General features: G+C 34.6%; 1 protein-coding gene across 3 annotated transcripts; it reads right to left on the reverse strand.

Annotated features, from left to right (window-relative positions):
* Window positions 1–2397: 2397 nt before the first annotated feature.
* Window positions 2398–7910, reverse strand: f2rl1.1 (coagulation factor II (thrombin) receptor-like 1, tandem duplicate 1). 3 transcript variants are annotated; one of them, XM_068215938.1, is made up of 3 exons: window positions 7885–7910; window positions 7695–7774; window positions 2398–3856 (listed from the first exon to the last, which is right to left on the reverse strand). In XM_068215938.1, exons 2-3 carry the CDS (start codon window positions 7759–7761, stop codon window positions 2781–2783), a joined length of 1143 nt encoding a protein of 380 aa, XP_068072039.1. In that variant the 5' UTR covers window positions 7762–7774; window positions 7885–7910; the 3' UTR covers window positions 2398–2780. The 3 variants fall into 3 exon arrangements, with proteins under 3 accessions (XP_068072039.1, XP_073791142.1, NP_001073273.1); XM_073935041.1 differs by having other exon boundaries at window positions 7695–7797; NM_001079805.1 differs by lacking the exon at window positions 7885–7910 and having other exon boundaries at window positions 7695–7798.
* Between the last annotated feature and the right edge of the window lie 5886 nt (window positions 7911–13796).

The following is a 13796-nucleotide window of genomic DNA, read 5'->3' on the forward strand; positions in this document are numbered from 1 at the left end:
GTTTATTCATGGTTGTGAATTGCATTATTGAAAATTCAACTGTACAATTGATTTTTATTCACATTTTAGTTGTTTGAAACTATATATTGTGTAAGAAATTATATATAAAAGTCTTTAAAATAATTGAAAAGTTCTGAGAGTTTGCTACACTGCAAAATATGCGTTTCTTAATTTGGGTTTTTGTCCTGTTTCTAGTCCAAATATTTAACAATTCCTAAATCAAGAAGCATTTTCTAGACAAATAAAAAACATTGTCTTGTTTTAAGTTGAGTTTTTCATTAAAACAAGCTAAATAATCTGCCAATGAGGAAAGCAAAATAATCTTGCTCTTCGTTTTGACATAATATTATTTTTTTTCCCACATTGGCAGATTATTTCGCTTGTTTTAAATAAAATCTGACTTAATTTTGGCTTATTATTTCTTAAAACGATATTATATGTTTTGTTCGTCTAGAAAATGCTTAATGATTTAAGAATTTTTAGATATTTGGACTACAAACAGGACAGAAATCCAAGTCAGAAACACATTTTTTTTTTTTTTGCAGTGTGCTGTTTTTATACCGTAATTTACAACACTGTACTATTAAAAATGTCAATAAAAGTTATTTCAAACATTTCAACATCAAAAGTGTTGGAGGAAAGGCTGCAATCCAATTCCATAATGCAATTTAAAAGCATAAATAAACGTGAAACATAAAATCAAAAAATACTAAATCAAGTAAATTTATAGATATTTTTACAGCGCAAATATAAAAAGAGGTAAAAATCATAGGAAAAGACATTTATTGGTTAATTACCGCATTCTCCATAAGTCAGTGCATGTCGGATTGTGTCATCAAACTTCTCAGCAGTGCTGTTTTGAAACCTTCATGAGTTTCTTTTTAAGACAGCTTAACATGTGGACAAGAATATTCAACAGAGATTAAATTGCACTGTTAATAATATCTGTATTTCTTGATTCACGGTTTTGCTCTGTTATTTATAATTGTGAATTGCATTATAGGAACTTTATCCATGTGGTCAACTTTTCATATTGAAAATTCAACTGTACAATACATTTTTATTCACATTTTATTTGTTTGAAACAATAAATTGTGTAAGAAATTATTTATTTAGTCTTTAAAAGAACTGAAAAGTTCTGGGAGTTTGCTACACTGCAAAATATGCTTTGCTTAGTTTCTGTCCTGTTTCTAGTCTAGTGAGGTAAGCAAAATAATATTGCTCTTTGTTTTGACATAGTATTATTTTGCTTAACACATTGGGAAATCATTTTGCTTGTTTTAAATAAAAACTTATTTTAATTTTGGCTTATTATTTCTTAAAACAAGATTGAATGCTTTGCTCGTCTAGAAAATGCTTATTGATTTAAGAATTTTTAGATATTTGGACTAAAAACAGGACAGAAATCCAAGTCAGAAACACATTTGTTTTTTTTTTTTTTTTTGCAGTGTGCTGTTTTTATACCGTAATTTACAACACTGTACTATTAAAAATGTCAATAAAAGTTATTTCAAACATTTCAACATCAAAAGTGTTGGAGGAAAGGCTGCAATCCAATTCCATAATGCAATTTAAAAGCATAAATAAACGTGAAACATAAAATCAAAAAATACTAAATCAAGTAAATTTATAGATATTTTTACAGCGCAAATATAAAAAGAGGTAAAAATCATAGGAAAAGACATTTATTGGTTAATTACCGCATTCTCCATAAGTCAGTGCATGTCGGATTGTGTCATCAAACTTCTCAGCAGTGCTGTTTTGAAACCTTCATGAGTTTCTTTTTAAGACAGCTTAACATGTGGACAAGAATATTCAACAGAGATTAAATTACACTGTTAATAATATCTGTATTTCTTGATTCACGGATTTTGTTCTGTTATTCATAATTGTGAATTGCATTATGGGAACTTTATCCATGTGGTCAACTTTTCATATTGAAAATTCAACTGTACAATACATTTTTATTCACATTTTATTTGTTTGAAACAATAAATTGTGTAAGAAATTAGATATTAAGTCTTTAAAAGAACTGAAAAGTACTGGCAGATCTAAAAATTCCTAAATCAAGAAGCATTTTCTAGACGAGTAAAAAACATTGTCTTGTTTTAAGAAATAATACATGAAAATGAACCGAGTTTTACATTAAAACAGGCTAAATAATCTGCCAATGGGGTAAGCAACATAATCTTGCTTTTCATTTTGGCATAAAATTATTTAGCTTACCTCGTTGGCAGATTATTTAGCTTGTTTTAAGGAAAAACTCACTTTATTTTGGCATATTATTTCTTAAAGCGAGACTATATGCTTTGCTTGTCTAGAAAATGCTTCTTGATTTAAGAATGTTTAGATATTTGGACTAAAATCAGAACAAAAAAAAATCCAAGAAACACATAATTTTTACAGTGTGCCGTTTATGTACCATAATTTATAACATCGTACAATGTAAACTGTTAAAAATTTTAATAAAAGCTACTTTCCTAGAGGAAAAGGATGCAATCCGATTCCATAATGCAACTCAAAAGCATAAAAAAATGTGGCGAAAAACATGGTCACAAAATAAAAATTAAGTAAATTTACGCATATTATTCACAGCGTAAATATAAAAACAGAGGTAAAAATCATAGAAAAAGACATTTATTGGTTAATTAATTCATTTTTCCTTCAGACAGTGCATGTTTCAGAAACGTATCCCTCAGGTCCTTTCAAGCATACTACAAAACAAGCTCAGAATTTCCACCTGAGATTTTAAAAACAGTTCACACTCTCTCTAGTCACTCTCAATAGGAACTGCTCTGTGTGTTTCCAGAGTCTGATGTGTACGTGCTGCTTTTCTTCGAATACTTCAGCGCACTAAAAGAAACTCGCATTCTCTGGGCAGTGCGCTCACTTCGGCAAAGAAAAGTGTTTCTAACATGCTCCCTGAATTCATCCGAGATAAAATAATACACGAATGGATCAACACAGCTGTTCAGACTGGCCAAGCACAGCGTGGTGATGTAGAAACCATAACCGCTGTTCTTCACTCCATTAAACAGCAGAGCGTAATGCACCATCACCATGATGTTACTAGGCGTGAAGCACACTAGAAACATCACCAGCACCGTCACAATAAGGATGATAGCCTTTTTTCTCTTCTGAACGATGCTGGGATCATTCATCGAGCTCTTCAGGGCGCGCAGCATCTGCACGTTTGACACTATACACACTAGGCAGGGAACTACAAATCCCACAACTCCCATGGTCAGGAAGTAGATGCAGGGGTAAAGTGATTGGCTGGGTCGAGTGACATCATGGCAGGTGACTATATCCATGTTGGTGACCTTCACGGTCTGGTCGTAAAGATACAGAGGCACGGTTAAAGCCCACACGACCAGCCACACGCACACTGACACACACACCGCCAACCTGTTGTTCCTCTTCTGCTGGGAAAGTGGATGCACAATGGCCCAGTACCTCTGGACGCTAATGCATGCGATGAAAGCTGTGGAACAGTACATATTGCCGTAGAAAAATCCTACTAGCACTTTACACAAGGCTTCTCCGAAGATCCAATGATTCCCATTAAAATGATAAGCAATTTTCAAAGGGATCCAGATTACAAAGAGAAGGTCGGCCAGTGCTAGGTTGGCCATAAAAATGGATGATGGGTGCTTCTTCTTGGTTCTAAAGAGAAACACCCAGATGGCCATGGCATTGGTGGGCAAGCCCACACTGAAGACGATGATGTAGAGCACGGGGAAGAAGATCTGCGTGAGCTTGCTGTTCAATACACCAAGAGCAGTGGAGGTCACCGATACACCTTCCTTAGTTTCTTCACCAGTAAAGCCTCGATCCCAATTAGGGTTAATGCTTGCTAAACACAGAGACGGATAGATGGGGCATTAGATGATTTGATTAAACCAGTGGTGTAAAGTAACAAATTACAAATACTTAAACTACTGTAATTGGGTAGCTTTTCTCAGGAATTGTACTTCCGTATTTGGAATTGTACTAGGCCGTTTTAAAAAGGTGTACTTTTAATTTCCCTCGAGTACATTTTTAGAGCTGTATTGGTATTTTTACTCCACTACTTTCCTTCAACCTGCAGTCACTACTTTATTTATTCCTGTCTATGGGGATTTAAAATTACCAGTCCTGCGATTCCTGTCCAATCAAAGAAGGTAGATCAGAATATAAATCACATCATAATGAACTACCTCAAGACATGGGTGATTTATAATTGCAGCAAACTGTAAGGAAGCATTAAAATGTCCAAAAGTTGTCCAGGGACTGTTTAGATCAGGGGTCGGGAACCTTTTTCACAAAGAGCAGTTTCTGAATATTTTTGTAAATTAATTTTTTTTAAAGAGCCAATGATATTACTATTATTAATACAGGTTTGAATAAAACCTTTACGTCCATGCACAACTCAAAATAAAAAAATATAAGTCTATGAATTCAAAAAGGACAAATAATAAACAAAAATGTCTTTACGCCATCACCATTTATAAATGTTTTTTGAATTTTAGGTGGCGACGCAGTGGTGCAGTGGGTAGCACGTTCGCCTCACAGCAAGAAGGTCGCTGGTTCGATCCTTTGCTTAGTTGGCTTTTCTGTGTGGAGTTTGCATGTTCTGGCTCCGGTTTCCCCCACAGTGTGTGTGTGTTTGTGTGTGTGTGTGTGTGTGTGTATATGTGTGTGGATCTTTCCCAGAGATGGGTTGCGGCTGGAAGGGCATCCGCTGTGGTGACCCCAGATTAATAAAGGGACTAACCCGACAAGAAAATGAATAAATGAATGAATTTTAGGTTCCCATAGAAATGTAAGTTGTTTGCCCTTTTTTTGGGTCACGATTCAAATTTATCTGTACACTCGAATAAGTTGAAGTGTCTTTTTATTATAAACTGAGTTCTTATTCATTTTGCTGTAAAAAGTTATACTACAGAGGAACTGTAATTGTATTTTCAATGGGAAACCTCTGGATTTCTGGTGATGGTTATAATTTTTTAAACCGCAAAATATTATTGAAGGGAGACTGCTGGAGAGCCACACATTTTTGGTCACAGAGCCACATGTGGCTCGCGACTCATAGGTTCCCCTACCACTGGTTTAGATGCATGTCACTGATGAGAAGATGACTGATGTTTACTGTATTATGACCGAAATGCTTATATCTCAATTTAGGTAACTACATTGCTTCTTGCAGACCCTTACAACTTTAAGATATTATTTGTTACCATGAAGGTAAAACTGATATATCAGAGAACTACATAAAGTTTTTTATTTTGCATGGAAAATATTTTATTCACAAAATTTTTTTTTCTCCAATTCGCAGCCTTCTTTTTCACATTTTTTAATTGAACATTGATGTTTTTATTAAATTTCTTAGACTAGTTAATAATAAGAAAAGTAATAGATTCTTGGATTATTATGATAAATATTTTGGAAACATCACGGATACATAAGTCCATGTTTCCTCTTGCTGTATTTGTGTTTTTTATGTATCTCTATTTTTTTTCTCTTTTGTTTCCTTTTTTTATTTAATTTTTTATATCTTTATATTATTTATCCTGATCTGTTATTATCATTATGTTTTTCGTGTACAATTGGATTTTGTATGTTTGTTATTGAAGTCAATAAAATTTTTTTAAAATGCATCGCTCCATTGTTGATGTGACAAATGTGAAAGTGGATGTGAGATTGATTTACCTTGGTAAATCAAATCAAATAGTTTGAAAACATTGACTAGGTTTACATGGACGATATTATTCAAAGTACTTACACAGTGTATCAATGTACAAAAAACAACATTAACTTGTTAGAAAATTCACAAATAGTCTATAATTTGGCTATAATTAGTCACAAATAAAACAATAGTCATGAAACTAAATAGATAAAAATACTAAATAAAAGTAAATGAGGTGAATGAATAAAATCAGTCCTAAATATAAACCCATCAAGTTTACGCTTGTCACAATCAGAATATTTCTCACATATTGTAGTCTTTGATGCATTTGCGAATAAATACTTGGGTCATTTTTTATACTGCAAGATTAAATTGTCAAGTGATTATATGAATTAAGAAAAGAGTTATTCTACCAAACACAAATTTACTTACGTTATCACTGAAACATTCAATTCTGACAACAGAATATTCATTAATTCATTTTCCCTTGGCTTAGTCCCTTAAATATAAGGGGTGACCACAGTGGAATGAACCGCCAACTTATCCAGCATATGTTTTACGCAGCGGACGCCCATCCAGCTGCAACCTAGTACTGGGAAACACCCATAAACACTCACTATGGCCAATTTAGTCATCCAATTCATTTATAGAGCATGTCACTGTGGGGAAAACTGGAGCACCCGGTGGAAACCTATGCCAACATGGGGAGAAGGGACTCAAACAAGCAACCTTCCTGCTGTGAAGTGACAGTGCTAACCACTGAGCCACAGTGCCACCCCAGAATATTATTACATAAATAAAGCATAAATTTATTTACATAGCAGCAGCTTTACAGACAACTGAATCCTTTTATAGTAAATACTGGTATACTTCAATTTCAATTATGACAGGGCCTATTCATTACACAGAATTATATTATATTTTATTTCTGCTTTGTACTACACTGAAGAAAATTTGTGTAGTTTTGTGGCTGTAAATGCCACATAATAATAGCAAGGTGTGAACTATTGAACACAGATAGATAGACAGATAGATAGATAGATAGATAGATAGATAGATAGATAGATAGATAGATAGATAGATAGATAGATAGATAGATAGATAGATAGATAGATAGATAGATAGATAGATAGATAGATAGATAGATAGATAGATAGATAGATAGATGGATAGATTTGTGGATGGAGTTGGTTTTATATTTGCATATTCATTCAATGACAACTTGTGACATGTTCCCTATAGTGTTTACTTTGAATATTTGGTCTGTAATGATATGGAAGTATGACTTCAAAGCAACATTAGCACTATTTATTTGACTCTGAAAAATGTTGTACGAAGATAGTCTTTAGCTGCCATAATTTTTTGACTATTTGGAAATTGCAAAAATTGCTTTTTTTGAAATTATATTATACAATACAAAACCAACTTTATCTCAATGATAGACAGACAAAAAGACAAAGTTTGTTTTATATTTGAATATTTATTCAACGACAACTTGTGACATGCTCCCAATAGTACTTACTATGATACTTTAAATATTCGATCTGAAATCAGATAGAAATATGACTTCACAGTAAAATGAATAGTGCTAATGCTATTTTAAACAATGGTGTACTTTGATTGTCATTGACTGCCATAATGTTTTGACTATTTAGAGTTTGCAAAGAATGCTTCTCTGATATTAAATTATTAAGGAGGAAGTGTGTAAATACCAACGTTACCTCAAAGATTAGATAGATAGATGGATAGATAGATGTGTAACATCACAATTCTAAAGTGAATACTAAACAGAAAATTAGACATTTAGCAGGGCTAAATTTTCATTTATTTATGTCAAGTTGATTTTGAGATTATGAATGGCAAAACTAAATATTACAACCATTATTAGACATACCTTAAAGTAAATAAATTGTACATCTCTTCAAAACAGTGCATCACTCTCCTTTAATTTCAAACACGTTTTCTAGCATTACAATCTAGTACGGAGACATCCTCATTAAACGTAAACAGGAAAACTAATTCTTACTTTGACTAGACAGGTTCACGGCGATGAACAGAAGCAAAGCCGAAATCCAGATCAGTCCGTGCGCCATTACTCCTGCGAAACTGAGTGGAAATGCTGAAATTATCTGATATAATGATTTTACAAATGTAAACAGTGTCCGCTTTTTATAGACAGGTGTGGAACTTGGCGTCCTTCAGTCATGTGACCTTACCTGGAACACGCCCTTCGGTCCGGCACGACGCACGAAATACAGATTACCGCAGATATGCATGCATACAGCTTTACATATTTTATATAGGCCTATGCGTAGCTTAAATATAATAATAATAATATTAATAATAAGGCGTTTTTTCTCATACCAAAAGCGCTACAAGAATGTAAAATGATCATGGAGATATCACTCCGCTGTCCCGTTAACATTAATGACGACGCGTAATATTGAAACGTATAATACACTATATCTTCCATAAACTTGTCAGTATTACACTAGATAGATAGATAGATAGATAGATAGATAGATAGATAGATAGATAGATAGATAGATAGATAGATAGATAGATAGATAGATAGATAGATAGATAGATAGATAGATAGATAGATAGATATTAGCACTATTTTTTGACTGCGAACAACGTTGTCAACAACATATTCATGATCTTTTCTGTTATGGCAATATCACTCCGCTGCCTTGTTAATATTAATGACGCGTAATATTGCAACATATCTTCCATGAAATTGTCAGTATTACACAGAAAAAAGAACAAACCAATAGTGAGATTACTGTTTTGTCTCTTCACTTTGCTATTTATTCTGTTCTGAATAGGAATAAGATTACCCAATGTCCCAGATTACCCAAATTCACCCTAAAAAACACAAAGTAACTTCAGTTCAGAAGTCTGCGAGCAATACTTTCTGCCAAAATGCCGTTTATAATAACCAATGATTAATTAGCTGTTTTGTTTGGAAAATTAATTGGTACCACTCTGATGGGAGATTTTTCATTTAATTAACACTGTGTTAGTCCATTTCTTTTGTTATCAAACTTAGACTGCATTAAAAGACAGCCTGCAATGTGTAGGACAGATATGGATGAACACTGCCACCAAGAGGATTTCTGTACTACAGCCTTTTTGTTAGCTAGATCAACACACAGTGCTCAGCATATGAGTACACCCCTCACAAATCTCTCATTTAAATTCCTATTTTCTAAAGGAAGCTTTACAATATTATATTTGTGGATATACATTAGATTAGCCAGCACTGAAGCCAAATCTGGAGTTAATCAAACAAAATAACTTACGATAACGGTCCAAAAGCTAGTACACCCAAATTTATGTTATAGAAAAATGTTAAAGACAAATTTTAAAAAGAGGGGAAATCAAGAGAAGCAAAAAAAAAAAAAATGAAAAATTTAGTTGAAAATTTGTAGTTTGCAATTTTTTCCCAATATTTTGTATGAATTTAAATGTATTATTTTTTATTAATTCTTTTATTTATGATTTATTTAACATTTTTACATTTTACAAACATATCAAACAACCCTTATAGAAATAGTAATAAAAATAAATAAATAAAAATAAATAATAATAAAATAAAACCCAACTACACAACTAAATGCGTGGCAGACGTCCACATTTATACAACAATCTCAATGTTACAATTTGAGTAATGAAAGATTACAAACTGATGTAATATTATTGTCAAGAGCTAGCAAGGGTGATCAGTATCTTGGTGATCAGATTCTAAAAATGTTCGTTGACTAAATATTATCTTAATATATATATATATATATATATATATATATATATATATATATATATATATATATATATATATATATATATATATATATATAATTTTTTTGTTCAAATGCACTAAATTAAATTGGGTAACACTTTATTTTGATAGTCAATTTGATTATTAGACTGTCTACTGCTCCTTCAACAGACATTTAACTGACTATAAGAAACTTTGCTAGTACATTTCAACTTACACCTACTGTAACCCTAACCCCAACCCAACAGTCTACTTATAATCTTCTGACAATTAGTTGACATGTAGATGCAATGTAACTTAAGTTCATCAAGCGGACCATCAAAATACAGTGTGACCATAAATTGCCTTTATTCACTGAGAAATGGATGAACATTCATCTTCAAAATGGGGTGTACTCAATTATGCTGAGCACCAGGGGCGGACTGGCCATCTGGCAATTCTGGCAAATGCCAGAAGGGCCGGACCATTTTTTAAATGTGGGCCGGTCAGCTATTATTTTTTTTCATATGCATTGTTTTTTTAAATGTAGGCAGCTTTTATCTCGTGCGAGATGTGAATAATATGAAGATGATGGTGATAATAGTAAGAATAATAGTAAATGTTAAGCATTGGCCCAATCAGCAACACCCGACTGGTTTCGAGATGGGCCAATCTGAGGTTACGCAGACATAATCAAAATTTGGCAAGAATGTCAAACAAACAGTAAGTGCAACACAAGCTAATTGTCAGAGATGGACCATAAAAAGGGAAAGGCAGTCAAGTCAGACATTGCCAATTACATAAAATTAACTGAACTAGTCTCGAAAGGGGGCAGTGCAGTGGCGCAGTAGGTAGTGCTGTAGTCTCACAGCAAGAAAGTCGCTGGTTTGAGCCTCATCTGGGTCAGTTGGTGTTTCTGTGTGGAGTTCGCATGGGTTTCCTTCTGGTTTCCTTCACAAGGCCAAACACATGCTATAGGTGAATTGGGTAGGCCAATTGGGAATTGGGTAACCCAGTAATGGGTTGCAGCTTTGAGGGCATCCACTGTATAAAACATATACAGGATAAGTTGGCGATTCCCAGATTAATAAAGGGACTAAGCCGAAAAGAAAATGAATGACATGATTGCATATATAAATGGGTTGTTTTTGTTTCAGTCATATACATTAAATGTTTAAATATCTCTTAAATAGGTATTGCTTATATAATTCATCTGTACACCAATATAAGTAGTGAATGTGCGTGTCCTTGGGTGGGGCTGTGTCGGTGTGGTAATGTGGGCTGGTGTGGCTACAATGCCAGGGCTGATTTTTAGTCCCAGTCCGCCCTTGCTGAGCACCGTAAGTGCATGAGTGAGCTAGACATTGCCAATTGTGGTTTTGGTGTAAAATATTCATTCATTTTCCTTCGGCTTAGTCCTTTTATTCATCAGGGATAGTCAGAGTAGAATGAACTGTAAACTCATCCAGCATATGTTTTACACAGCAGATGCCCTTCCTGCTGCAACCCATCACTCATTCACAATCAAAAACAACAGCCAATTTAGTTTATCCAATTAACTGTACTGCATGGTATGAATTGTGGGGGAAACCGGAGCACCCGGAGGAAATCCACGCCAACACGAGGAGAACATGCAAACTCAACACAGAAATGCCAACTGACCCCGCCAGGACTCAAACCAGCGACCTTCTTTCTGTGAGACGACAGTGATAACCACTGAGCCACCTGGTGTAAAACATTAAAATCTAAACCCCATTAAACACAAATGTTGTCTTTGTGACATGATTTCAATCCAGTCAGTGACTAATGGGCATAGTCAAATGGGATTACAAATTTTATTTATTTCTGAAAACATATAATATAGAGCGATGTGGGTGATATATGTTATACAGACACGACACCTTAGCTATATATGGTTCATTTGTGCATAGAAAGACATTGAACATGTAAACTTCAATTGTTGAATAGACCATTTCAATGTGGTCATGTCATTGACCCATAAACATTTCCTGCCTGTTGTCAAACTATTTTAATACATGCAACAAGAGGCAGTTGAATCATATCCTAATGTTAAAGGGTCACGAAACACCAAAACACATTTTTTGAAATGTTGACAGTCATATATGTGTCCCACGCTGCTAAAAACACTATTAGGACACATTTATTTCACTAAAAAGCGAAAATTGGTTGTTTTTGAGCAAATTCGTTCTTCTGGTATAAAAATAAACTTTGAAGCTGCATCACGCCGATTAGATACTTGTGTGTATTCCAGCATGTAGACTGGATGTCTGCACCGGTGAGTACAACCTGACGTCTTTAAGCTTTTAGCATTAACTCATGAGAAAGACTTGGTTCAAACCAATCATAGCGTTCTATTGTGAATGAGGTGCAATTTCATTAATATGCAAGATAGCTTCGAAGACCTTTTACCTGTTACAGTGTTCAGAGAGATGCCACGTTGTGTTGCCAACCCTAATTAAAACAAGTAGAAGAAGAAGAACTGTTTGGAGACCTGGGTCATCAATGTTGCGTTTATAAATGTTCCGCAACAAAGGTTTTGTTTTCAATTCCCCAGTAAGAGTGTGCAGCTGAACTCATGTGTGGATTACAGTGGTCTGCTAACATGCAACACAAATATGTTTGTAATGAACATTTTTTCCCCGAGAGCTTTTCACATCTGGAAATGGTGAAATCCGGATTTGCCGCTCATCTTCTTTTAAAAAAGACGCGGTTCCAGTTGGTGTTGATTGTCCTGTCTCTACAGATTTGGTAAGTGTGTGATCAGTGTTGTTTGTTTATGCTATTTAGAGGCAAAGTTAGTATCATCAGCCGTACTCTTTCAGTTTTTAAAGACGTGCCTTAGTCAAACTGATTTAGTTATTAGGTTTAGAGTACGTTAATATCAATACAATATTATGGACTGAAAAATCCTTTCTGCTCTCCGAATGTAAACATGTAAACACCTTAAATCAACCAATTACTGTCGTGTAGGATTTTCACATTTTGTAACAGGATTGTCTATACACACACGGCTTTCTGACGCTACCTACTAAGTGCATCTAAGTTACAGAGAAATGTGGAGTTTTTTTTTCTCATACGACATGCAGTATCAAATTCCATTAAAACAACACTCTTTCAGCAGTTCCTTGCATCCAATATCTCGTTTGTCACGGGAGCATGCATGAAATGTTTATGAAAGTAAAAGTGCCAAACTGCAGTTACAGTTGACAAATTAAGAATTAAACACCCAAAATTACATAAAACTCCAGAGGAAAAGAGCAATGACGTTAATCAAATTATGTGCTATAACATGTTAAACGAGATCATGAAAGTAACTCATGTAAACACCTTAATCATATCACTGTGTGATTCAGGTTAAGGCAAAGCATTCGATCACTGATGTCCATTTAAACGTAGTCAATGTTTTCAAACAATTAGATTTCATTCATTCATTTTCTTTTCGGCTTAGTCCCTTTTATTAATCTGGGGTCGCCACAGCGGAATGAACCGCCAACTTATCCGGCACGTTTTACCCAGCGGATGCCCTTCCAGCCGCAACCCATCTCTGGGAAACATCCACACACACTCATTCACACACATACACTACGGACAATTTAGCCTACCCAATTCACCTGTACTGCATGTCTTTGGACTGTGGGGGAAAACGGAGCACCCGGAGGAAACCCACGCGAAAGCATGCAAACTCCACACAGAAATGCCAACTGACCCAGCAGAGGCTCGAATCAGCGACCTTCTTGCTGTGAGGCGACAGCATTGCCTACTGCGCCTCTGCGTCAACAAATAGATTTGATTTACCAAAGGAAATTGCAAAGGAAATTGCATTATTAGTCAATTTCCTTACCATTTTTTTTTCTATTTTATCTATTATTTTTTGTAAAGCTGCTTATGACCATTACATGTATGCAACATCCCTAGTTTATTATTTTCGTTAAGGCGAGATCTCATACTTAGAGGTAAAATGTGCTTATAAAATGGCAATGTTTTCCCAGTGCTGGGTTGCAGCTGGAAGGGCATCCGCTGTGTAAAACATATGACAGATAAGTTGGTGGTTCATTCCGCTGTGGTGACCCCAGATTAATAAAGGGACTAAACCGAAAAGAAAATGAATGAATGAATGAAAAGGCAAAGTTATATAACGCCTGAATCATCAGAATTGGTACTCTGTATCGGCAGATCACCATGACAAGGAATTGGTACTCAGTATCGCCTAAAAAAATCCTGATAGGAGCATCCCTAGTTAAAAAAGCTGTCGTAACATTATTTATCAATATGTGGACCTTTCAGGATTCTCTGAAGCTATGGAAATAAAAAATGTAAAACATGAAATAAGTTTGGACCATTGTTATT

The sequence above is a fragment of the Danio rerio genome, chromosome 21, assembly GCF_049306965.1.
Source record: "Danio rerio strain Tuebingen ecotype United States chromosome 21, GRCz12tu, whole genome shotgun sequence".
Classification (NCBI taxonomy): domain Eukaryota; kingdom Metazoa; phylum Chordata; class Actinopteri; order Cypriniformes; family Danionidae; genus Danio; species Danio rerio.

Bases quoted from the DNA above. Each gene is read 5' to 3' on its own strand.
- f2rl1.1 (XM_068215938.1), bottom strand. From the start codon at position 7,761: ATGGCGCACGGACTGATCTGGATTTCGGCTTTGCTTCTGTTCATCGCC. The intron at 3,857-7,694 runs GTAAGAATTAGT...CTCTGTGTTTAG, and splicing joins CGTGAACCTGTCTAGTCAAA to CAAGCATTAACCCTAATTGG.